We start from the raw sequence: 25,773 nt of genomic DNA on the forward strand, positions 1-25,773 counted from the left end.
CGTCTGTTTCTCCTTCCAGCTTCTCTTCCTCCCTCTCTTGTGAGAGTTCTCCCCAGGGCCTCTCCATTGTAAAGCATGTGATCCCCTCGGCCCGAGTCTCGGCGACGGTCCGCGGGTCTCTCCATCTCGCGCCTGGCTTGGGTCTCAGGCTCAGCCTCCCGGCTTGGCCCTCTCGGTGGGCGGTGCTCCCGACGCTCCGCCCCCGGGAAGGACTATTGCTGGAGAGGTGTTGGGAGGGCAGTGTCCAGCCGGCACCCGAGAGCCGGATTGGCTGCGACGACCCGGAGGCGGGTCAGAGGCGGGGCCGGCCGGGAGGCGGGCGGGGCGGCTGGGGCCGGGCCCAGAGCCCCGGGCGGTCGCATTGTTTTCCTGCGCGGAGCCGCGGCGGGAGTGGGGGCTGCGACTTGGACCCTGGGCTCGCGCGACCCGACTGCGCCCGGGAGGTCGGATCCAAGCTCCATCCCAATCGGACGCTCGTCACATCCCGCCAGAGCCCCAATCACGGACTGCGAACTCGGCGCGGTGCGGGGCCGTTGCCCGCCCGCTGCGTTCTTGGTCTCGCTGACCCGGATCTCGGAGCAAGTACCCCGGAGCAGGGATGGGGTTGCAGGGAGGCGAGGAGGACCCGGGGTGCCGCAGACGGGGACAACCTTCCGAAGTGCGAGAGGGACCCGGGAGGGTGCCAGCCGCTGTGTGCCTGCCTGGCGGAGAGGGTCAGCGGAGTTGGGGTGCACGGAGGGAGGAGGGGACCGTAGCCGAGCCCCGTCAGTGCACTGTTGGGCGCACGGTCCCGGCGCCTCTTCCCAGCGGGTTTCTCTGAGTCGTGTCCTCTGGATTGGGGAGCGCGAAAGGCGATTATTTGAGGCGCGCATTGTACAGAGGGTGGAAAACCTGATCCCCTGACTCCCCAGAGGGAAACTAAGGCTCTGAGACCTGCGGAGAACTGGACCTTCTCGATGTCCCTGCAGGGTCGGGAAGGGGAACGCGTCGTTCCAGACTTTGGTGTGACGGCTGCACCTCTGTCCTTGTGCAAGCAGGAGTCTGAGCACATCTCAGGGGGTTGGCTCTGGCGGAGAGTCGGGGAAAGCGCCCCTCACCTCCCCGAAGCAACAGTCCCCATAACCTTCTCCTTCCTTCACCCCACTCGCCCCGAGGCTTTGTTAAACCGAGGTCTCGGAAGGAGGAGAGCCTAGCAGGCGACTGCACCTTGAGCCCACGGACCCCGCTCAGCACTGGCCCCAGGCCTGCCGTCGTCGGTTCCCAGCCTCTGGCCCTGTTTCACTGGCCTCGGAGACCCGCCTCCGCTCCCCAGCCCCGGTTCCCATCCCCACTCTGTCTGCGCCTGCAGGCCCCTCCAGCCCCTCCTCCCGCTAACGTGGCTCTGGGACCCGGTCCCGGCCCAGACTCTGCTACCCGCCCCTCTCGGAGCCCCAGATCCAGTGAAGGGGAGACACGTCGAGCTCTGGCCCTGGGCCCACCTTATGCCAGGGTCTAGACACCTGGATTATCCTCGTTGGGGGTTGGGTGGGAGGGAGGGCAGGTTAGGAGCCGGCGCTGAGAGGGTGGGAGAAATGTCTTGGAGAGGGAATGTGCCTTAAGCCTGTTCCTCGAGGATTCTCCGTATGCTGCCCACCCCCTCACCTCTCCTCTGCTCCCCCAGAGGAAGGTGGACTGGGGCGGGCAACCAGCCTGAGAGCTTCCTGCTATTGTCCCTAGCCCAGTCTCCCCTTCTCCATCCCTTCCCCAACACCCCTTAGACTCTGGTTATGACCCTGGCCACTCCCCAGAGGTGGCTGCAAGGGCCAGGAGGAGTGAGAAGGGCTGTTTCCTCTCCCAGCAAAGGGAGGACCTGGGAGGGGGAGAAAGCCCGCCAGGCCTCCCCCATTTGCTTCAGATAGGGGGTATTCTGCAGCTGGGATTGGTCCCAGGAGAGGGAGCCTTTCCCCAGGTCCTGGGTGGGATGGGGATTGCTTAGATGCTTTTCCTCTAAAAACAGATATGGGAAGCCCTCCTAAAGATCTATCATACTTAAGTCTAGGGGACCAATGCAAAGGCCAACCAAGTGTTTTCAGAGGCTGGACTAATCCAGTGTAAATTGGGGGTGGGGTGCAGCGACATTGGGTGGGAAGGAGGCAGGACCTGCTCTCTGGGAAGGAGGAAGGGGCTGGGGGTGCTGGCTATCAGAGCATTTTGCCTAGAAATGAAGAGCATGTAAATGAGATGCAAATTAGCCTCTATTGTCCCTAGCTAGGGCGCTTTTGCTAAGAAGACTGCTGGATTCTGAGGGTTTTAATGTGGGAGTGGTCATTATGCCCCATGGACTCTCAGGGTCAATCTTTCCCCCAAGACTGGTCCTGCCATTCCAGGAGTTTCTGGCTAGGGGCCAGCCCCAACCCCTGCCCTCACATCTTCAGGCATGAATCGGCCAGCACATTTGTAATCAACCTTGATGTCAATCCCCCACCACCACCACACATACACTCCCTCTTCCAGGGTAGCATGTCCCCTACCTTCTCCTGAATTTTCACAGTTACTTTTAAGGGATGTGGTAAAGAGGTGTAACTAAGCCTCTTCCCTCCTGTCCCTTCTTCCATCAGGTCAGAGGTCTCCTAGTTCCCTCAACCCCTCCCCCAGGAGTCACCACCCCAGGTAAGGAAAGGGCAGCAGCTCTTGAGGGCAGGAGATGGGAGCTGGCATGGCCTGGAAACAGGAAGAGGGTCTGGCTGTTCTCCCCACTTGCCAGAGACCAAAGTTGTTTCCTGGGTGAAGATAACCAGTTGCCCAGGGCAACTTGGAGGGGGAGGATAGAAGACAGGCTGTGTCCCTTTCTTTTCCCCTGGGAGCAACAGCATCCGGAAATATGGTGGGGGGGGGGGAGTTAGGGAGGCCTGGGCTTTCAGCACCAGGGGGTCGTTAGTTAGCTGCCTGCTCGGCCCCTGGGGAGGGGGTCATCATTAGGTGTTCCTACCCCTTCCCCTCCTCCAGCTCTCTGGGGACCCCATCTGACGTCAGCTTCCCCACCAGTGACGCTGGATTGGGGGTGGGGTACACTTGGCTCCTGGCCATAAGAGTGGAGTTGGGGAGATGGAATGGGCTGGGCCTGGAAGCCCAGGGTCACCTCTTTAGGGGACATGGCAGCATGAGCAACTAAGGACTGGTGAAGGAGAGCTGTCTGTTCATAGGAAGAAGGGATTCTCCCCCTTCTGGCCCAATCTCAGGAGTTCCTCAGCCCCTCACTTCAGTCTGAGGGGAGGGAGGGCAGGAGGCTGGAGTACACTCCTTACCAGGGTGCCACCCAGGGTCAGCTGGGGTGGGTTGCAGTGCTGATTGGTGGGAAGGCAGGCAGGCTCACGTCCCTTCTACCATATCCATCTTTTCCTGGACTTTGGGCTACCGTTGCCTGCCTGTCATTGAATTATTTATATTTCCATTCTGAGGCAGCCCGAAGAGGGAAGAAAGGGAAAGAGGGACATACGTGTTCAGCCATCTCTCCTCACCAGTAGAGCCAAGCCCAGCCCCAGCTCCTCACAGAGGGCAGTTCTGCTCTTCCTCGTCCAGTACATGCATGGGCTTCTTAGGAGCCGGGGAGGGCACAGGGGGCTAGAGAGGCTGGGAGGGGGCACAGTGGTTGGGCAGACAGCTGCAGCCAGGCTAAACTTAGCCTCTGATCTGGCTTTTTTTTTTTTTTTTTTTGATGCAGATTCATTTTTGGCTAAGGCACCCCCCCCACTCCCCTCAGGACCCAACTTCTCCCTAGAGATGGGAAGGTCCCTTGAACAAGAACTTAGACTAAGACTACGACTCCTAGGCTGCCCTCCACATATTCTGTTCTTCCCCGACCCTAGAGGGGGTGATGGCTTCCTCGTAGCTGCCTTTGCCTGGGCACTGTGCCTGCATGGCTCCCAGGGTGCCGCAGGGGTCTGTGAGGGAGGGGAAGGCAGACGTGGTGCCCTCTTCCTCCTCCCAGTGCCAAGGAGTCACTATTTATAATTTTAAGGCTTTAGTGTCTAATTATAACTGAGAAGGGGTTAGCAAGAGGGGGGCCAGGAGGTGTCACCTACTGAATGTCCCAGGCCCAGTCAGGAGAGGCTGAGTGAGAAGGCTGGAAGGGGAGCGGGTGTGTCCTGTCCTTACCTGGGGTCATGCCTGCAAGCCTCACACCAGCCAGTTTGGGCCAGTTGGAGAAAGGCCCTGAGTGACAGTGACAGCTGGCTGGGACCAGGCGGTGCTGGAGAAAGGATTGTCTCCCCCAGCCCATAGGGTCTTCTAGAGCTAGGTCAGGGGAGCAGCCTTCCACTGCCAAGGGTGAAGGGATTAGGCCCCTTCTACACTTTCCTCTGTCTCCTTTCAGGGCTGGCATATGGGTGAAGGGGCACCCCCTGGGGCCTGAGCTGCCCCGCACAGGATGCCCTGGGCCCCCTGCTTCATGCCCTGGTTGCTCCTGCTGCTGGTGCTCTCACTTCCTCACACCCAGACTGCCTTTCCCCAGGACCCCCTCCCTCTGCTGACCTCTGACCTGCAAGGTGAGTGCCTGGCTGCCCATTGTGTGAGCTCAGACTCCAGGCTCCTTCGGGGGAGGAGGTGAGGTGCTGGGAAGGGGGGCACCTGGCAGAGGGGAGCGTTTGCTGACAGGTAGAACCTCTTCACCACTGGGCCTCCACTCTGAGGCAGCACCTCAGTGCAGTCACCCGGTGGTTAAGAACACAGGCCCAGACAGACCACATATATGCTGGTTTGAGTGCTGCCAAGCTGCTCGGTGGCTGCATAACCTCCACTGAGTCCTTTTACCTTTCTTTGCCTCAGTTTCCTCGTCTGCAAAATGGAGACAACAAATAGTACTCTGCCTCAGTAGAGTTATTTAGGGGACCGAGTGAGGTCACACACGAAAGTGCCGAGAACACTGTCTGGCACACAGTATGTGTTTGCTGTGTGTTTGCTATTATTATTGGTTACACAGTGAAGGCTTGGGGCTGCTTCGGTGGCTCCCAACACTTCCTCCCTCCCTCCCCGCCATTTGCACCACAGCTAAGCCCAGATCCCACTGTGAGGGAAACTGTAAACCCACTTTTTTCCGAGAAGAAAACTTTATCTACTTGCAGATTCCTGTTATTTATGTAGGATTTAGAGTCATTCTAACGTGCGCCAGATGCCTTGTGAGCACCATACAAATAGCATCTACCCCTGAACTCTGAGCTCCCTGTGAGTGCCGATGATTATGGTTTCCATAGTCAGGGGGGCAGATGCTGGAGCTGGTCAGAGGAGGGCATAAAGAGAGGGCTGGGAGAACCGCAGTCAGTGCTCCAGACAGGACAGCGTTCGCTGTGGGAACTGAAGGGGAGCCCTTGCCCTGCAGCCCTTCCAGGAAGGGACCATGTTCAGCTCTGGAGTCAGACAGTCCGGGTCTGAATCCTGGTGCCTGCCACTCCCAAGCTAAAGGAACCATGCAAATTCCTTAGTGGCTTGAAGCCACCGCCTCCTCATCTGTAAAATGGGGCCAATATTAGTACTTCCCTCCTCCAGTTGTATTCAATGAGGCAGTGCCTCTAAAGTGCTCACATAGTGGTTGGTGGCAGTGAAGTCCTCCGAGTCAGCAAGCGTTATTTTATAAGTAGTTGTATCATCAGCTTACTGATACCTCATGCCCCCTCTCACTTCTTCACAATGACCATGGCTGGGTTTCATCTGGTCGGAAAGGATATTGAGGGAGTGTGTGGTGTGTGGCTGGCCCTCAGCACCCAGCTTTTTGTGTTCCAGGCACTTCCCCATCATCCTGGTTCCGGGGCCTGGAGGATGATGCCGTGGTTGCAGAACTCGGGCTGGACTTTCAGAGATTCCTGACCTTGAACAGGACCCTGCTAGTGGCTGCCCGGTAAATTGATCATAGCACAGCTGTGGGGCCAACATGCATGTTCCTGGGCAGACATGGGACCTGCATGGCCACTGCGGCATCCTGCAGGGGACACATGCAAGTGTACAAGCCATAGTACAGTTGGACCTCAGCTTGGACCTGAGCACAAATGTCCAGGCATGGAGTGAGGGGTAGGAGAGAAGGCAGGAGGCCTGCAGGGTTCATCTCTGACCTGTTGAACCTGAGTGGGATGGGCACTGAGGAGCTCTGGTGCAGTGCCTGGGCCTGGCCCTGATCCTTCCTCACCTGTCCCTTCAGGGATCACGTTTTCTCCTTCGATCTTCAAGCCCAGGAAGAAGGGGAGGGGCTGGTGCCCAACAAGGTGAGGGGCGTGTAGGGGGGAGGTGCAGGCTCGGAGATAAGGCTGGGAAGGGTCTGGTGGGGGTCAGATGGGTGTGAGGAAGAATCCCAAAGGGGCCACAATGTGAGGGGGTGTTCTGATTGCCTCACGACGTTCCTCTTCTGCTTCTCCTTTAAGTACCTGACATGGCGGAGTCAGGACATGGAAAATTGCGCCGTGCGGGGGAAGCTGACGGTAAGCAGCAGCAGGAGGAGAGCTCCCCAGCCCAGGCTCTGGTTGTGGGGTCCTCACCGTGCCCACTCCCACCCGCTCCAATCTCAGGCCACTGGGGCAATGTGCATGAGAGGGAGTGGGCAATCGTCACATAAGAGTTAGGCTCCGCCAGGCCCCTGGGCCTGCCCAAAGCGGCAGGGCAGTGACTAGTGCAATTGGGACTTGACCCCACGTTGCTCTGACTGGCTCGAGGGAGGTAGCCTTGTTTCCAGGGACTCAGGGCGCTGACCTAGGGTTCTCCATCGTCCAGGACGAGTGCTACAACTACATCCGTGTTCTGGTTCCTTGGGACTCACGGACGCTTCTTGCCTGTGGCACCAACTCGTTCAGCCCTGTGTGCCGCAGCTATGGGGTAGGCAGGGGCGGGCAGTGGCGGGTTGGGGCGGCGGTGGGAAGAGAAGCCCGCATGGGGAGCATGACCCAGAGTGCTGAGGGCAGGGATCTGGAGGGGGTGAGGGGAAGAGGCAAGGGGATATGAAGGAGTAGGTTGTGGGGCCAGATTCCAAGACCCTAAGGGTTCCAAGGACCTGCTCCCTCTGCCTCCAGATAACGTCTCTGCAGCAGGAGGGTGAAGAACTGAGTGGACAGGCTCGATGCCCCTTTGATGCCACCCAGTCCAATGTGGCCATCTTTGCAGGTGTGCACCCAGGCTGTGCATGTGAGAAGCGGGCCCACAGCTGGAGGGGGCTCCCGCCCTAGACTTTCTCCCCATCTGGTCTTTGCCCATTGAGGGCTGAGGTAGGGGGCAGGGCCAGGCTGAGTGAGGTAGGGGTAAAGGAGGCCCAAGAAGAGCCAGACCCTTGGGCCCTCCCCTGACCCCATCCTACCCATCCCTCCAGAGGGCAGCCTTTACTCGGCCACAGCCTCGGATTTCCAGGCCAGTGATGCTGTGGTTTACAGAAGCCTTGGGCCTCAGCCCGCACTCCGTTCTGCCAAGTACGACTCCAAGTGGCTCAGAGGTCAGGGCGGGCCTGGGGGAGGGAGGCTGCTCTTGGGGAGGAGGTGCAGGGGGAGGCCTGTAGCAGGAAGCCAGCAGGCACCGTGTGTGTGTGTGTGTGTGTGTGTGTGTGTGTGTGTGTGTGTGTGTGTGTGTGTAAGCAGTCAAGAGGTTGTGTGGGGCTGTGGGGCCAGGAGTTTCTGAGCATACCATTCCCAGTCTCTCCCCTCTTAGAGCCATACTTTGTCCATGCCTTGGAGCACGGAGACCATGTCTACTTTTTCTTCCGAGAGGTCTCTGTCGAAGATGCCCGGCTGGGAAGGGTAAGGAGGTGGGCACCACAGGTGGGTAGCTAGAGGGTTCTGCTGGATCCTGAGCAGACAGAGTCAGAGGAGAGCACCTGGCCCTAATCACCAAGCAATCCCCTGGACTCTGAGCCCAACTTGAGGAGCCTCCAACTCTTTCCCCCCACATCCTGCTGTCCCTGACCCAGTCTCCTCTACCACACACCATGCCCTTCTCTCACAGTACCCCTAACATTTGTCTCTTGGGGCTCCAGCACTCCAGATTCCCACCCCCACCCCCACCCCAGCCTGGGCCTTCACTGTTCTCAGTCTCTGCTCTCTCCCCCAGGTGCAGTTCTCCCGAGTGGCCCGTGTGTGTAAGCGGGACATGGGTGGCTCACCTCGGGCCTTGGACCGCCACTGGACATCCTTCCTGAAGCTAAGGCTCAACTGCTCTGTCCCTGGGGACTCTACCTTCTATTTTGATGTCTTACAGGCCTTAACTGGGCCTGTGGACTTTTATGGCCACCCTGCTCTCTTTGGGGTCTTCACTACCCAGACCAATAGGTTAGTACCAGACTAATGGATGTGGGCCACTCTGTCCCTTGTGCCACCAGCTTCCCAGCTTCCCTCTCAAAGCCTACAGATGCCCCTACAGTGAGGGGAGACTCTGATCAAAGCCATCAAAGCCGGTTTGCTGTTCTGCTCTCTTTCCTCCCAGCCTGGCCCCCAGGGGCTGCCTCACCCTCTCAGGCCCCACCCCCTAATGTGGTGCAGAAGGGTAGCTGCTGCGTCTCACCTGGGAGGAGCTGTGCTATTCCTTCCAACACCTAGCCTGCATCTTTTTCTGGCTCCTTCAGCATCCCTGGCTCTGCGGTCTGTGCCTTCTACCTGGATGATATTGAGCGTGGATTTGAGGGCAAGTTCAAGGAGCAAAGGAGTCTGGATGGGGCCTGGACACCTGTGTCTGAGGACAGGGTTCCCTCCCCCAGGTACCTAGGATGGGGGCGGTTTGGGGAGGGGCAGCAGCAAGCAGTGTTCCCATACAAGACTATAAAGAGAGGGTCTATGGGATTATGGGGAGGGGGCTCAGTGGGTTGGCGTGGGACTGGAAAGCTGCAAAGAAAGGGGAAGTAGCTGTATGAATGTCTGTGTGAAGGGGAGAGCAGAGGTTACCAATCATGTTTGAGAGCAGTCAGCGGGGGTACAGAGCCTAACGGAGGCCCTGGCTCTCTGTCCTAATGCTGCCCCTTCTCACCACCTACCAGGCCAGGATCCTGTGCAGGAGTAGGTGTGGCTGCCTTGTTCCCCTCTTCTCGAGACCTCCCTGATGACGTTCTAACCTTCATCAAGGCTCACCCACTGCTGGACCCCGCTGTGCCACCTGCTACCCATCAGCCTTTGCTCACCCTCACCAGCAGGTATGCTGCTAAAAAAACAACTACTGCCCCAACCCCGATGCCCCAGCCACTCTCCTTCTTTGACCTCACAAGATAAATTGTATTGGTGGGAGGAAGAAGCCAGGAAAGTGGAGGGAAAGAAGGGGGAAGGGCCCAGGAGCGGCCTCCATCCATGGGGCTGTCCTTGAAACACTCCAGCTCCCCCAGTCAGGTCGCCCTGACAGAGGCCTATCCCTCCAGGGCCCTACTGACTCAGCTAGCCGTGGACGGTAGGGCCGGCCCCTACAGTAACACCACTGTCCTGTTCCTGGGCTCCAATGATGGGACAGTGCTGAAGGTGCTGCCCCCAGGGGGGCCCGCTGGGGGACGCGAGCCAGTCCTGTTGGAAGAGATCAATGCGTACAGCCCATCCAGGTGAGGCCTTGGTCTGGCAGAGCAGGAAGGGGGAGTGAGGAGGCAGGGGGATGTGGGGATGGGGTGGGAACTCCCAACATTGGCTTCTGCATGGCAGAATCCGTAGGGTAGAGTGGTTTGGCAAGAAGCTAGATAGTGTGGTGGGGCAGCCCTAGGAGTTATGTTCTGTGCTGGTGCACCTGCCAGCCTTCTGTTCTTTAACTGGCCCAGGGAGAAAATAGCCTTATCTGCTCCATCTCTGATTCCTTCTGACCTCACCCCAGGTGCAATGGGAAGCGGGCAGCCCAAACGGCCCGGCGAGTCATAGGGTTGGAGCTGGACACCGAAGGTCACAGGCTCTTTGTGGCTTTTTCTGGCTGCATTATCTACCTCCCTCTCAGTCGCTGTGCCCAGCATGGGGCCTGTCGGAGGTGAGGGGGCTTGAGGGCAGACCTTCCCTTGGGGGAGGTTCCTTGGGGTGGGGGTGGCTGGGAAATGCCGGGGCAGTTGGGAAGGAGCATCCTGCAAGCCGACAGTACCTGGGGACTAGAAGCGGAATGGGCTAGGTAGGGTGGGAATGGGCTCAGGACCTCATGGAGGCCAGGGGGAGAGGAGGGGAGTAGGCAGGGGTGTGATGTGAATGGAGAGCCTCAGGTGACTCCGTTTCCCCAGGAGCTGTCTGGCTTCTCAGGACCCCTACTGTGGATGGCATAGCTCCAGAGGCTGTGTGGATATCAGGGGACCTGGTGGGTGAGTGAGGGGCCCCCAGATCTGGCGAGGAGAAAGTTCTGTCCGCACCATTAGGAGAGGAGGCTGAGGGCCAGGGTGGGGGCTGGGGGCAAGATGTGTAACTGCACTAAACCACCCACCTCTGTTTCCCTCCTAGGAATCATATGGATCCAGCTGGGACCCAGGAATCCCTGGAACACAGTGACTGCGAAGGTAAACAGAAAGGGAAGAGGCCGCCGTGGCCACAGTTGCACATGGCTCTGATGGCTGGCAGCTCCCATCCCAGGCATGGGATTCTGTACCTTGTGGCACAGTCGCCCACTTCGGTTCCCCGTGAAGCTCCTCCTGCCCCCATCTTCACCCTCTGTCTCCCTTCTTCATAGATGGAGCTACGGGGAGTCACTCTGGCACAGGGGATTCTGCTTATGGTGAGTCTGCCTATCCCCGCATCATCTTCCCTTGCTCGGCCCACACTCACCCAGCCTGTGCTCCAGTGCAGCAGACCAGCACCCCACACACCGAGTCTCAGAACAGGGTTAACATCCTCCAGATACCTAGCATAGAGCTTGGTGCTGGGCACACACTAGGGTGCTTAATAAATAGTGTTTTAAAAAAAAATACATGAAAGAATGTCCTGCATGGTGAGCCTTCCCCATGCCCAGAGGAGAGTAGAGGCTAAAGTTCCAGAACTTTCGGTTTCAAAGCAGGGATGGGGAGGACCCACCGATCAGGTGTCAGAGGTGGAAAACAGAAGCCTCAATGGCTCTGACCTGGTCTCTGTCACCAGTGCTTCTGGGTCCTGGCCCTTCCCCTGAGACCCCCAGTCCCCCAAGTGATGCCCACCCCCGGCCCCAGTCTTCCACTCTTGGAGCTCACACTCAGGGTAAGGGGGCTGGCTGGGAGGGACAGGAGTGATGTGTGGGGCTGCTGATTCTTGAAGAATTCTAAGCCCCTCACTGACAGCGTTTGGTGCTCACTAATGTGCATTTGGAGCCTCCCCTCCCCAGAGGTGGACATCTCAGACTTACCTCTTTCTGCATGGGCAGAGTTTGGCACTCGCTCTTGGCATGGCTACAGGGGCCAGCGCTGGGACCAGGACTCCCCAGGCCCGAGCTCTAGCCTGTGTGAGGTCTAGTGTGATGGCCTGTGTGCATTGAGGGGGTCAGGGGAGGTCATGCTGAGGACGGTCAGCCAGTCAGCCCGTGTTGGAGTGAAGCTGAGCGGCAGCAGGAGCGAGGTGAAACTCCAACTCGCCCTCCCAGGCCCACCTACCTGGGCTGAGCCTCCCTCCTCCCTCTCGGTCAGCAGGCGTGCGCCGGGACCTCCCCCCAGCCTCAGCCTCCCTCTCCGTCCCCATCCCACTCCTCCTGGCCTGTGCTGCTGCAGCCTTCGCCCTGGGCGCCTCGGTCTCTGGCCTCCTGGTCTCCTGCGCTTGCCGCCGAGCCCACAGACATCGGAGCAAGGACGTGGAGACTCCAGGGCTCCCGCGCCCCCTCTCCCTTCGCAGCTTGGCCCGGCTGCACGGTGCGGGCGCAGAGCCACCGCCGTCCAAGGACGGGGACGGGGCGCAGACACCGCAGCTCTACACCACCTTCCTGCCTCCCCCGGACGGCGTGGACCCGCCGGAGCTGGCCTGCCTGCCCACGCCCGAGTCCACGCCAGAGCTGCCGGTCAAGCGCCTGCGCCACGCCGGGAGCCCCTGGGAGTGGAACCAGAACGGGAACAATGCCAAAGAGGCCCCGGGCCGCGCGCGGGGCGGGAACGCGGGGGGCGGCCCCGCGCCGCGCGTGCTGGTGAGGCCGCCGCCGCCCGGCTGTCCCGGGCAGGCCGTGGAAGTCACCACGCTGGAGGAACTGCTGCGCTATCTGCACGGGCCGCAGCCGCCCAGGAAGGCGGCCGAGCCCCCAGCCATGGCGGCCTTGACCTCGCGGGCGCTCCCGTCCGCCCCCGCCCCGGTCCTGTTTGCTGGCTCCAGCCTCCTCCCGCGGGAGTGCGGGCCGCCGCTGAGGCTGGACGTGCCCCCCGAAGGCCAGTGCACCGCCCCCTCCGCCCGGCCCGCGCTGTCCGCCCCGGTGCCCCGCCTGGGGGTCGGGAGCAGCCGGAGGATGCCCTTCCCCACGCACCGCTCTCCGCCAGCCCTGCTCACCCGGGTCCCCTCGGGGGGGCCCTCCAGGTACTGCGGGGGCCCCGGGAGACATCTCCTGTATCTAGGCCGGCCGGAGGGCTACCGGGGCCGCGCCCTGAAGAGGGTGGACGTGGAGAAGCCCCCGCCGCCCCCGAAGCCTGCCCCGGCCGCGTCCCCCTCTCCGCAGGCCGTGCCCAGCGGCAGCCGTCTTCACTTCTAAGGGGAGCCGGCGCGTGAGGCCCGAGCCCACAAGGGACGGGAGCGTGCCCCCTCCGTGTCCCACACTCCAGCCTTCCCCGACTCCGCGAGCCCCCGGGGGCCCGGCCCGCCTCGGGTTTATTTATTGACTGACTTTCCCCCTGTCCTCGAGAGAGGAGTGGGAGGTGAGAAGCTCGCCCCTTCAGTGAGCCAGCTTTTCGGGGGGAACTGGCGCCCTCCCACTCCCCTCTCCCTCAGCCGAGCTGCCTTAACTCGCCTCCCTGGGCTCCCTGCACAGACTGGGCCGCGGGCGGGCCGCAGGGCGGACGGACAGACGAACGGGGCCGGGGCCGCGCGCTGTGTAGAGCCCTCGGGCCTCCCGAGACATGCCTCCTCCTACTGTGTAGGAGCCTCGGCCTCCAATACAGCTGTGTCCCCGAGCCGTGCCTAACTGTCCTGGAGTGGAGGGGGCCGGTCCCAAGGAATGGGGATGGCCGCGGTCCTTCCGGGGTTCATCAGGAAAGGTTTCCTGAAGGAGGCAAACAAAGAAATGGTGTGTGGAGACGAGCCGGGGCCCCGGAGACCCACGGCACCACCGAAGTGGTGGGGAGGGCGCTGGAGCACGTTTCTGCACCGAGGACGTTTTCGTAGCCTGTTCCACGGGGGTGGGGGGAGGGCATTCTTTGAGAAATAAAATTAAGCTGCAGCGCGAGTGACTTAAGTTTCACAACAGGAAATCTTGTCCTAAAGAATCTGGAGAGTGGGGGTCGCATGGTAGGGGGGCTGCAAAGGACTCGGCCCCACCGGAGGTAGGGGCTCCCGGGGGCAGCTCCAGAGGGCGCAGTTAGTTCCTCTCGCAGAACCCCGAGGCGGGGCGGCGCGTGTTTCCTCGCGCGCATGCGCGACCTCTCCCCTCAGTCTGGCTGCGCTCCAGCGCAGCGCCAGGAGGCTCAGCCCGTGGGGCCGGTCCGTCGTTCCTCCGGCCGCGGCTGGCGGAAGCCGAAGAGACCTGTTATCCCAAGGACCAATTGGGGGGGGTGGGGGCGGACACAACCAGCCGCCTCGTCCACTACCTCGGGCTTAAGGACACTTAAAGCCTCGCGCAGGCAGTGGCCGGCTTTTGCGGGTTTGTAAGTCCGGGTTTCCTCCGGTGCGGGGCCGGAGAGTATCCGCTCAGTTGGAACCCGCTGGCGCCGCCTGCAGGCCGGCCCGAGCCCTGCAGCGAAGGAAGCCTTGGCGGCCCCTTCCCGGATCGCCACCGAACTGCCTCGGCCTGGAAACGGCGGCCGAGAACAATTTGGTGAGGAACCGAGATTTGTTTCTAGCCCTGCCCTTTAGTACCTGTAATCCTGACCACTCAGAACTTGGCCCTAAGCCTCAGTTTCCTCATCTGAAAAACAGGGTGGTTTGAGAGGCTCAAGTAATTAAAATGTATGTAGAAATGCTCTTAAAGGAGAAAGCATGGTACCTTGTGAGATGTCGATTCCTCCAAACCTTAGACGTCCTACCTCTGCGATCTTCTACTAAGCAATCTTTTGTATTCTTACAATCTTCATTTGCAGATTTTACCAAGATTTTTTTCAAATCGTCCTCTAAACTTTCCTCACACCTTGTTCTGCCAGATTTGTTCCCCAGTCTGCCCTCTGCCTGGAGCTTGTTTCCCCAGATGGGAGAGGTCGTTTAGGTCTCAGTTTTCCGCTCTTTGGGTGTCTTACTTATACCAATATGCTTTATTTTTTTTTTTTTTATTTTTTTTTTACCAAGATGCTTTAAAAATCATTGCTAGTTTCCTAGATGATGAAGGAGAGCAAGAAAGGAGTGGAGCAACTTTCCAATCACTTGACTTCATTATCCTCTTCAAACCGAGGTTTGAAAGCCAGGACAAAGAAAAATGTTAGGGCTGCAACCTTTCTCAGCCTTCTGAGGGACAAGTCTCACAAATACTTCAGTTCTTGAGGTGGTCACAACAAAGGGGTAAATGATCTTTAGGTTTATTTATTTAAGATTTTATTTATTCATGAGACACAGGCAGAGGGAGAAGCAGGCTCCCTGCAGGGAGCCCAATGCGGGACCTGCTCCCAGGCCCCTGGGGGATCATGACCTGAGTCAAAAGCAGACAATCAACTACTGAGCTGCCCAGGTCTCCCTGATCTTTAGGTTTAAATACAGACTCAGAAGAGAAGTTAATCCTGTGACTATGCAGGCAACAACAATTTACAGGTTTAAAAGTCCCGGCTTCATTTTAATCAGGAAAGGTGTTCATTTACAAAGTATGGTGACTTCTCTAGCCAAAAGGACCTAAGCTGGACTCTCAGAATCTTTGCAGGTCCAGTGAAAGTTATGTTGCAGTGTGAGCAACAGTTCTTGGACTCTGCCACTTAATAGTTTTGTGTGTGACCTTGACAAATTCAATTAACCTCTCTCAAATTCTTTTTTTTTTTTTTTAATTTATGATAGTCACAGAGAGAGAGAGGCAGAGACACAGGCAGAGGGAGAAGTAGGCTCCATGCACCGGGAGCCCGATGCGGGATTCAATCCCAGGTCTCCAGGATCACGCCCTGGGCCAAAGGCAGGCGCTAAACCGCTGCGCCACCCAGGGATCCTCTCAAATTCTTTTGTAAAGCCTGGATATGTGCCAAGAGGAGGTTATAAAGCAACATGTATATATACACAGGTTTAAATTAAGTGCTTTGTGGGAAAAGGTTATTTGCCCAAAATAAGTAGACTACTACAAAGTATGAAATTTATTAATATTAATGAAATACCTCATCCTGACAGAGAGTAGTGAATAACAAACTAAGGAAATGAATTCAAAGAAATTACTATCACTGACAACAGAGAGATAAACATGACCCCTTAATTTCAGGATACTTAAATACTTAAGGATACTGTTGATACTCTTTTTTCTAAATTAGGATATTAGTTCAAACTTTGTCTCAGAAAAACCAGCATGTGCCAACAAGAGGATAAAGTCATCACCCTGAGGGATTTCTAAGCTGATTTTTCAGAGGCATCCTGGGAGGTTATGGAGAAACCAGGGCCCCAGTAGGCAGAGTCCATCAGCTTATATAAGACTTTGGGGATCTGAAACACAGAAGGTTCCACAGTCACAAAGCTTGAAAAGCTGTTTAGCATCCTGGGTTCTTTGGGAGCTAAGTCACAGGGGCCTGAGCTATTATTGTCTCTCAGATTTATGTCTCCTTGATGCCTCTAACCCACACTTGGGAACCACACAGGTATGAGTCACTTTCTGCTACTTAACCCAGCAGTTAACCTTCAGATATGTTGACTCGTAAGAATTTAAGGTTACATATATGAGAGTAAGTTTGAAGTACATGGATAAAACAGGAAGGCTATGAATCCAAAAGATTGCCTACCTTTATCACATGTATTAGGGTCCCAATAGGAAATAGACAACATGGTCAAAATAATGAAGGGGTGATTTTAAAAAGCGTAGGCAAAGGATAGGTCAGTAACTGGAGAATAGTAAGAGCCTTAGGCCTGAAAAGACAAAGGGAGATAGTGGTTATTTAGAACTGGAAGGAGAGGCTGTGTTGAGAGGAGGTGACTTTTAATCAAAGGATACAGGTAGGGGACGCCTGGGTGGCTCATTGGTTAAGTGTCTCCCTCCACTCAGAGCATGATCCTGAAGTCCCTGGATCAAGTCCCACATCAGCTCCATGCATGGAGCCTGCTTCTCCCTCTGCTTATGTATCTGCCTCTCTCTGTCCCTAATGAATAAATAAATAAAATATTTTTAAAAAATTAAAGAAGAATATAGGTAGGCCCTGGGGACTCCAAAAAATGGTACCCGAGAAATCCATATAGTGATTTTTTTCTCTCCCTCCAGTCTCTGCCAGAGCTCCCTATTGGCTGAATCTAAGTGGAAGCCAAAGTGCAGGGAGCCCATTGATGAAATTCATGCAGTTTAGCTCCCAGGAGAGAGAAAAAGACATAGAGGGAGGAGAGAATAATCTGGAAGGAAAGACAGAAGCTATCCAGCATACCTAGAGCTGAAGACTGCATTCATTCTCTGCAAGTTTATCTTGACTCTCCTTGCTCAAGTATTGCTGGCCAGCAACTTTGTAGAGATGTCTCCTGTATTAGTTTTGGAGCAAAACTGACTGAGCAGTTTATAAAAAAAAGCTGCTTGAAGTTACATCACCCCAGTTTCTTAACTATCTGCCCAAAATCAAGTAAGGTCATATTCTGATTAAAGGACAAACTACAGTAGAAAAAAACACCAATAACTATGTAGAAACTGTAGTTTTAGAAAGAACAATTTTTTTTAAAACCTGAGGGACTTCACAACCTTTTTTTTTTTTTAATTTATAGTCTGAAGATAATACATACTTTGCAAGATAGGTATGTTTGTGTATATGTGAAATGCCTAGCTCAGTGCCAGACATGTAACAACACTTTAATGCATATAGGGCACCTGGCTGGCTCAATCAGTAGAGCATGTGACTTGATCTCAGGTCATGAGTTCAAGTCCCAGATTGGATGAAGAGCTTACTTTTTATTTTATTTTATTTATTTATTCATGACAGAGGAAAAGAGAGAGAGAGAGAGAGAGAGAGAGAGAGAGAGAGGCAGAGACATAGGCAGAGGGAGAAGCAGGCTCCATGCAGGGAACCCGATGTGGGACTCGATCCCGGGTCTCCGGGATCACACCCTGGGTTGAAGGTAGCACTAAACCGCTGAGCCACCTGGCCTGCCCGGGTGAAGAGCTTACTTAAAAAACAAAAAAAAAAACCTCAACACATAGAACCTACTATGATTATTTATAATATTGGCCTCTTAAACATCACTTTCCTTTATAGTAAGAACTTTCTTAAACTTTAGGACTGGTTTTGGAAGTAAGAGTGCAGCCTCACACCTTGCTCAGGGGTCCTTTAGAGTCTTTTTTCTTAAAAAATTTTAAACACGTATTTAAATTGCTTACTGGACATTACTATTAATTTCCCAGTTACCTACTTTCATTTTCTTAAAGGTGTCCCTTACAGCCTTAAGAAACTTACTCTGTTATCTATCAGATACCTTACACAATCTCTACACAGGTGTGTGGTTATCACTAAATTGCTCCCACTTCAACCTTCTCTTGCATTTTCTACCTACAGATCTCGGAGTAAAGGGCTCATTTTCACAGAGGCAATCTTAGGAAAGTTGCCCTAATTCATGTTTCTTTCCCATCCTTTAATAATATTACCTTTCCGGCAGCCTGGGTGGCTCAGCGGTTTAGCGCCACCTTCAGCCCAGGGCCTGATCCTGGAGACCCTGCATCAGGCTCCCTGCCTGGAGCCTGCTTCTCCCTCTGCCTGTGTCTCTGCCTCTCTCTCTCTCTCTCTGTGTCTCTCTCATGAATAAATAAAATCTTAAAAGAATATTATCTTTCAGGGGCGCCTGGATGGCTCAGTTAAGCACTGCCTTTGGCTCAGCTCATGATTCTGGGGCCTTGGATGACCCTCATTGAGGCCCACATTGGGCTCCCTGCTCAGGAGGGAGCCTGCTTCTCCCTCTCCCTTTGCTGCTCCCTGCTTGTGCTCTCTCTCCATCAAATAAATAAAATATTTTTTTAAAAAAAGATTACCCTTCAGAGAACTCTTGGTTCCTATCTCCCAACTTTCCCACATTCCTGACTGTCTCACTAGGATCTTAATACAGAAAGATTTTTAGTTATTCCTCAAGCCTCCTCAAGTCCTTGCTCTTCTTTTCTTTGCCTGCTCTCTTTCTCTCAGCAGACTATGCAAAGACTGTATACACATTCATGAGGTACTCTGGCAGATGTACCTTATAATTAATATGTACACTGGGCTTTTTGACTATATGTATTTACCAAAAAGCAATTATCTGTACACAGCTTAGTACATGGTAAGTATTCAATTTCCTAAATACTGACTTGCAGATTCTAGTTTTTGAACACAAATGCTTATATGTTTTTGACTTTGGTATTACCCTCCTTTATTTAAGAAAGGCATCCTTATTGCCAAAGGAGCATCTTTTGAGAACACTATGCCCTGGGTGGGGGCTTCATCTAGTCAGCCAAATGGGTCTTTTCAGCCCTGGATATCAATGGGGTTTGTGCTACAACCAGACTGCTACTCATATTTACTTAATAAATGTATGCCACATTGGACTGAGATAGCAACAAGCACCTTATTAACTAAGAAAAGCTGAGAAACCAGGGAGCAAATCTATTTCCGAGCCTCCCTGAACCTGATGTCCCCTTCCTTCCCCCCCAATCCATATCATAGCATTGATTTTACTCCCACACAAGGCACAGAATCATTTCCTTCAGCTACTGGGCTCTTCTCCTGGTTGTTTGCTTTTAGGGGAGGGAGTGGGGGCTGACAGAACGGAGGAAGATGTAAATCTAACAAGCCAGTCAAAAACTCTCTCCATTCTCACTTCAGTCCTTACCTCCACTTGCTCTGCCTATTATGAATACCAGCTGAGGAGTAGCTAGATAAGGAAAATGCAGAGGGTGTGAATGAGAGAGAAAAGACCACAACAGGGGAAAGAATACTCCCCCATACACATGTTTCTTCCCCCTGCTCCACCCTCATTAGCTCAGCTAGACAGAGAAAACTTCCTCTTGACATTTATCTGTGATCAGGAACTAGATACAATTTTTGCCCAGGAGATGGAAAAAATTTCAGTGACACCCTGAGATGGTACGACTTTGACATTTTATTAAGAAACATCTTTATTTTAAATGATAGTACAAAAATTGTATATATAATATAGATCTGTATAAGTGTATATACACACAAATGATCACCCCCCCACACACACACACACACCCTTCCTCATCAAAATCAAACCCTATTAAAATCCTAAATAAGAAAAGTATATTTAAGTTTTCCTAAAACACACTGTACATAAAGCTTCAGAAAACCTGAAAAACTGACAACATTTTGAGAAGAATCTAGGTACCCACCCACCCTCTTTCTCTCCTCCACCAACATAAATGGCCTTGGCAGGAAGATAGGCCACAGGACAAAGCCAGAGAGAAAGGAGCTATCGTTATTGTTGGTAAAGCAAGATGCCTGAAACCAACTAGGAAAGCACAGGATATAGAGTATGACCTAGACTAATTCTGAGAAACAAACCACTTCAGCATAAACAGAAAATATGTAATAGGGAAGGAGGGGAGTGGCAAGTGGAAAGACAAGGCCCATAGATTAGAAATGACCTACTAATTAAGTGCTAGTGCCTAGGAAAGACTCAATGAGATAAGAACAATGGGGTCACAGAAGCAGAAGTAGTTTAGAGGGGAAAGCAGGGGGAGAGAGATAGGGAATCACAAGTTCCTGCAATTAAACAGCCAAATTGCTACTGTAGATTCTAGGAATGTAACCCCCTACCCCCAAACTCAGTGTACCACCAGAGGCTCAAAGCTACTTAATTCAAATTCATATCCTTCTTACTCCTGATCTCTTAATAAGCACATTGGCATAAGAAACAGAGTACCAATTCATCACATAAAATGGAGAGATATAAGAACAGATATGGGGATCCCTGGGTGGCGCAGCGGTTCGGCGCCTGCCTTTGGCCCAGGGCGCGATCCTGGAGACCCGGGATCGAATCCCACATCGGGCTCCCGGTGCATGGAGCCTGCTTCTCCCTCTGCCTGTGTCTCTGCCTCTCTCTCTCTCTCTGTGACTATCATAAATAAATAATAATAAAAAAAAATTAAAAAAAAAAAGAACAGATATGATATGCCCAGAACAGCATACAGGTGGTCTTGACATATATTCCATTCTAAAGCTCCTTTTCTAGCCATACAAAGATGTCTGCACAAGAAGACCATTCTCCAATAAATTTGGATAAAAACCAATTTCTACTCAATATTCAACTTCTGGAAGAGTTCACTATGCCTGAAATCTTCTAGCTCTGGAAGTCCATAATGATGTTTGTTATGGAGGAGAGAGCCACATAAGCTTTTTCAAAATGATCATTTCTCAAAAGGATGAGATTTCTAAGCTGGGAAAATAGATATACAGAATACCTGCTTCTTGTACCGTGATCCTTTATCTATGGTCTCTTTTCTGTTTGGAGGTGTAAGAGATTTTACAAGTGCCAGTCAAAACAGCTGCCATAGGAGTGGAAATGCTCTGTGGATGGGCAGCTCCATCATTACCTCTGACACTTCTCTGAACTGTTTAACTTACATGGTGTCATCACACCATATGCTAAACGAATCTCTGTAAAGTCGGATCCTGGTTCTCTCAGGGGCTTCACTCCTCAGGTTTCTTATTACATCGGTTAGAGCATACCTCTCAGAGAAGGGCCAAAGTAAAACTTTTTCTTCCTCAGCCCTTTTAGTGAAGCCACAGAAACCCTCTCTAATGTGTTTAATGAAAATATTTCCAGGTTATGGGGCAGCCCGGGTGGCTCAGTGGTTTAGCACCGCCGCCTTCAGCCCAGGGGCGTGATCCTGGAGACCCCTGATCAAGTCCCACATCAGGCTCCCTGCATGGAGGCTGCTTCTCCCTCTCACTGTGTCTCTGCCTCTCTCTCTCTCTCTCTCTGTGTGTGTCTCTCATGAATAAATAAATAAAATCTTAAAAAAAATATTTCCAGGTTATACCAGGTACTTTAGAGCTGAACCTCAAACAAAGAGAAAAGTGGGAAAATCCATATGTATTTATAAATGTACACAACAACGTACACCCAGCAAATGGGCACTCAAAATGCCCTGCTCACAGAGCACTTAACTTCAACTGTAGAGCCTTCTGATAAATTCATTTCTTTTACATCAATATAAAGAAAAAGTAATTTTGGATGCCATGGATTTCTAACATTACTGAGCAGACACAAACATTTTGATAATGCAACGGTAAGGCTGAAGAAGGGGAAAAGGCAACGACAAAAAAAACTACACATGGATCTGACAGAGAAAAGAACATCTTTTAAGGCACTGAGTTCAGAACATAGAAAACTTAAAGTCAAGTTCTCCCATATTTCCATTAAGAAACCTCAATTCTGGCGTTACAATTAAAAAATCCCACAGAGGTAGTGATAGGAAGGGAATGTACATTTGTATATTTGTAAGTAATTTCCCTGAAGCTAGGAACAAGAACAGAATATTAAGACATCCTATTTTGGGGGGGGGGAAGGCTTAAGACCAAATATAGAGTCTAAAATTCATAAATTAATACTAATATTGTTAAAACAGCTTTAATGTAAGCAATCATCCTAGGTTCCAAGTTTCTCCTGCTTAAGGGGCAACTCTGAACCAACTGTCTGTTGTTTGATTCTCTGTAATCCAATCTTGCTAATAAGCCAATTGGGATCCATCAACGTAGAAGATCTAGCAACATTTTCCCAACTTTCTTTCTTTCTTAAGTTTTATTTATTTATCCATGAGACACACACACAGAGAAAGAGGCAGAGACACAGGCAGAGGGGGAAGCAGGGCCCACACAGGGAGCCCGATGCGGGACTCGATCCCGGGTCTCCAGGATCACGCCCTGGGCCAAAGGCAGGCGCTAAACCGCTGAGCCACCCAGGGATCCCCTTTCCCCGACTTTCATTGCTGATCCTGAAAGATGCAAATCATAAAATGGTATTGCCATTAATGCATTTAATATTTAACTACTTCAAGGGATCCTGACCTACCATTCTCTCCATGGCAATACAACTGGAGATGAAATCCCATTTCCCTACCCAGGATGCTAAAGGATCTACTTCAAGTAAATAACAACAAATACCTTTTTGCTACTCTTCCCTTTCCAGACGTTTCTCTTTTCTCTTTCCTTATTCCAACTCCCTATCTCAGAGGACCCCATCATCAAAAATAACTTGAATGGGCAGCCCAGGTGGCTCAGTGGTTTAGTGCTGCCTCTGGCCTCGGGTGTGATCCTGGAGACCTGGAATCAAGTCCCACGTCGGGCTCCCTACATGGAGCCTGCTTCTCCCTCTGTCTCTCTACCTGTGTGTGTGTGTGTGTGTGTGTGTGTGTGTGTGTCGTGAATGAATAAATAAAATCTTAAAAAAAAATAACTTGAGGGGGATCCCTGGGTTGCTCAGTGGTTTGGCGCCTGTCTTCGGGGCAGGGCGTGATCCTGGAGTCCCGGGATTGAGTCCCGTGTCGGGCTCCCTGCATGGAGCCTGCTTCTCTCTGCCTCTCTCTCTCTCTCTCTCTCTCATGAATAAATAAAATCTTAAAAAAATATATAATTATTAGAGATTTTTCTTTTTTCTTTTCTTTTTTTTAAAGATTTTATTTATTCATAGAGACACACACACAGAGAGGCAGAGACACAGGCAGAGGGAGAAGCAGGCTCCATACAGGAAGCCCCACGTGGGACTCAATCCTGGGCCTCCAGGACCACACTCCAGGCTGCAAGAGGCGCCAAACCCCTGTGCCACCAGGGCTGCCCTATTAGAGATTTTTCTAGGCGAGAATGATAACCCCCTACAGAAAGAGAATAATAAGAATTTCTGAACAGTTCCCCAAAACAGTAGGAACTCTGTATGCTCAGGAGGGAGCGCTGGATGGCAACTCCTGACCCCAGTCAGAAGTCACCTCAGAGAGTTTGGTAGTTGGGCCTGGATATCCTCTGAAGAGTTAACTTCCACTCCCTTAACAGGAAATCTGAAGAGTTAACTTCCACTCCCTTAACAGGAAAGCGAGGGGGGGGGGGGGCGCCGCAAGGAATTAAAGTCAATATATACACAAAGAAACCAACATATCTAAAATGACACCTGGTCCCTCTAGCTCTATAGTTAAGCCAAGGCTCTGAAATGGCACACAATAGCAGCTTATTGTTAGCACCTGGTTCACAAAGGGACTCAGAAAAAAGAAAAACATCGCAAGCAGAAAAAGGACAATTTGACAGCAGATGGCACAATTTCACCCTGCCCTTACGTAGGCTTCTCTCTTGCTATTTCGTCATCCCCCAAAACCAAGAGTAATCTCTTAAGTCTGGAGGAAACCTAGTAAAGGTGGCCAGTAGCCAAAATTAATTTCAAAACTGGTATTTTTGCCTATAAGCCTCTAATAGCCAATTCTGTTTGTCAAACTGTTTGTCACCAAACTCTGTTTGGTGAGTTATATTTTCAGTCTATTTGAGCCCCAAGTGGTTCTGCACCTCTGGAAAAACACAGCAAATTACCTCACTAATCAAGGTAAATAGAACCATGTTAACTGTCAAGTTTTATTCCAAATTAAAAATGTGTGTTTTTCCCATGATCGCTAATTAAAAAAACTGTATTCTAAACAGCCATTCAAATGTTTACTTGGCACATCCCTCTGGTTTCTTCTAATTTACAATAAAGCTAGCAAGCAGGTCTAGAATGATGGGGGTCCGATTTCAAAGACAGTAACTTCTGTAATGTAACCTCTCCACAACCTCTCTCTCTATCCATATCCTCTTTCTTTTGAAAAAACTCCAAACTGGTGCACAAAGAAAACCCAGCAATGAAACACTTTCCGAAAGTGTCTAAGCAGGGATCCCTGGGTGGCATAGTGGTTTAGCGCCTGCCTTTGGCCCAGGGCACGGTCCTGGAGACCCAGGATTGAATCCCACATCAGGCTCCTGGTGCATGGAGCCTGCTTCTCCCTCTGCCTGTGTCTCTGCCTCTCTCTCTCTCTCTCTCTGTGCGACTATCATAAATTAAAAAAAAAAAAAAAAAGTGTCTAAGCAAAGGGAGCAGGCATAGTGATAGAGAAGGGAGTCAGGCAGATGGAGTTATCAAGTCAAAATTTTTGGTTCCTTACTTTATGGCACTGCTAGTTTTTTATTTCCTTTGCCAACACACACTGAGCACCTATACAGCACAAAAGCTCTGCACAAAGTCAGACCTTAAGGAAACAACAATTTCCTCATCCCAAGTCAAATGGAAACAAAACTCCACCAACACTCTCAGCACTCACCTCTTTCCCGACTTCTTTTGCAATTAGGAGGATACCATATAAGCTCCACAGAAAGGCACACTTAGAAAACTCAACAAAAATTTTATAAAATTAAAAAGTTGATATTAAAGCTTGATATTATATAAATAAATGTTTGGAAGCAAGTTGTTCTAGCAACAGACTACCCTCCTGATTGCAATTTTATAAAATCCAGCCAGAACAAAGTTTGTATCTCAAGACCAGATTTTATATAACCCCACAATCCTCTTTCTGGCCACTTTCCAGCATTGTGGAAGCACAGCCTGGAGGATTTTGGATTTACATACACTTCTCCCACAAACAAGTTTTTTTTCCCTTTCCAGTTTTTAAATATTCCATTTCATTTTCTTAAACTGGCATCTGATTTATAGACACATAATGGATGCAGAATTAGGCAATTACCAATTTCTTTTCAGTGAAATTAATTCAGGATAGAGGGGAATGCCTGCTCCTTTGGAAGCAGAATATATTTCTTTCTCTTCCCAAAATCTTGCTTCTAATCCACCTCCCAGTTTTCTTTTCTATCAGGTATACATCATAAACCTAAGACAAATTTTAAGGTCACTTGATGGTACAATTATTAAAGGCTCTGTGTGTGTTCATACTAGGAATGTTATCTAAATCTTCTGATACAAAGTCAGTTATTTAAAAAACAATCAACCCACAATTTCCAGCATTCTTTTACTTCTAAGCTTAAAGCAATGATGTGAGCTGAGAAATTTGGTCCTTATTCTTTTGGTCCCTCAAAAGTGTTCCCTAAATTTGGCTTTGAATTTTCCAGTTGCATAGCAAGCCTTCCTGAGTCCAAGCACTGTACCCAGCTATAGTTTTCTTCTTAAGGACATTCTTTTTTTTTTTTTTTTTTTTTTTTAAGGACATTCTTAATTTTTATACAATGTCTGTCCTCTCTATTTTCTTTTAAAAAGAGAAAAAGATGGACACAGTACAGGTTGTGGCCCTGGCACATTAAGATGAAACAGTTTCCAAGGAAACTGCAGGATGAGGCTCTATGGTCCCTCCTGCCCCAGTTACTGCCATGTCTCTCACTTCCATCTCCCCCTCTGTAACTACTACAGCATCTACTTCTGCCACCTCTTCAACCATGGTGAAATCAACTCCATTGGGCTGTTGTTGGGCCATGGCCTCTAGCTTGAGGCGGTACTGTTCCGCCTCCTGCTCTTTCTTTAGGAGCTGGTGTCGGTATTCCTGAGCTCTTCGATTGGCCTCCTGGAGCTGCTGTTGTAGTAGCTCTCTTTCAGTGCCCTCCTGTAAAAGTAAACCATGTCATCACCTGGTAAGAATTCCTGATCCCAGATTATCCAG

General features: G+C 51.9%; 2 protein-coding genes across 9 annotated transcripts in view; one reads left to right on the forward strand and one right to left on the reverse strand.

The window, feature by feature from the left end:
- The first annotated feature begins 444 nt into the window (after window positions 1–444).
- On the forward strand, window positions 445–13,848 carry SEMA6C (semaphorin 6C). 5 transcript variants are annotated; one of them, XM_041756489.1, is made up of 20 exons: window positions 489–578; window positions 2,598–2,649; window positions 4,352–4,523; window positions 5,755–5,869; window positions 6,167–6,230; window positions 6,387–6,443; window positions 6,733–6,834; window positions 7,029–7,119; window positions 7,322–7,441; window positions 7,654–7,742; window positions 8,053–8,270; window positions 8,564–8,695; window positions 8,972–9,124; window positions 9,344–9,517; window positions 9,781–9,927; window positions 10,169–10,246; window positions 10,383–10,438; window positions 10,609–10,653; window positions 11,013–11,108; window positions 11,534–13,848. In XM_041756489.1, exons 3-20 carry the CDS (start codon window positions 4,406–4,408, stop codon window positions 12,568–12,570), a joined length of 2,892 nt encoding a protein of 963 aa, XP_041612423.1. In that variant the 5' UTR covers window positions 489–578; window positions 2,598–2,649; window positions 4,352–4,405; the 3' UTR covers window positions 12,571–13,848. The 5 variants fall into 5 exon arrangements, with proteins under 5 accessions (XP_041612426.1, XP_041612423.1, XP_041612425.1 ...); XM_041756491.1 differs by lacking the exon at window positions 489–578 and adding an exon at window positions 586–713; XM_041756492.1 differs by lacking the exon at window positions 2,598–2,649 and having other exon boundaries at window positions 445–578.
- Window positions 13,849–22,817: 8,969 nt separating this feature from the next.
- GABPB2 (GA binding protein transcription factor subunit beta 2) overlaps window positions 22,818–25,773 on the reverse strand; it is a 30,473-nt gene continuing 27,517 nt past the window's right edge. For all 4 annotated transcript variants that reach the window (XM_041756498.1, XM_041756495.1, XM_041756497.1 and 1 more), the window contains one exon: window positions 22,818–25,716. In XM_041756498.1, the coding sequence (XP_041612432.1) occupies window positions 25,417–25,716 (300 nt within the window). In that variant the 3' untranslated portion in view covers window positions 22,818–25,416. The remainder of the gene's footprint in view (window positions 25,717–25,773) is intronic.

Source organism: Vulpes lagopus, chromosome 5, assembly GCF_018345385.1.
Source record: "Vulpes lagopus strain Blue_001 chromosome 5, ASM1834538v1, whole genome shotgun sequence".
NCBI classification, from domain to species: Eukaryota; Metazoa; Chordata; class Mammalia; order Carnivora; family Canidae; genus Vulpes; species Vulpes lagopus.

Excerpts from the sequence above, each read along its gene's own strand:
- SEMA6C (XM_041756492.1), top strand. The coding sequence starts at position 4,406 with ATGCCCTGGGCCCCCTGCTTCATGCCCTGGTTGCTCCTGCTGCTGGTG. Across the intron at positions 7,442-7,653 it reads CGACTCCAAGTGGCTCAGAG|AGCCATACTTTGTCCATGCC; the intron begins GTCAGGGCGGGC and ends CTCCCCTCTTAG. Across the intron at positions 11,109-11,533 it reads TCTTGGAGCTCACACTCAGG|GCGTGCGCCGGGACCTCCCC; the intron begins GTAAGGGGGCTG and ends CTCGGTCAGCAG.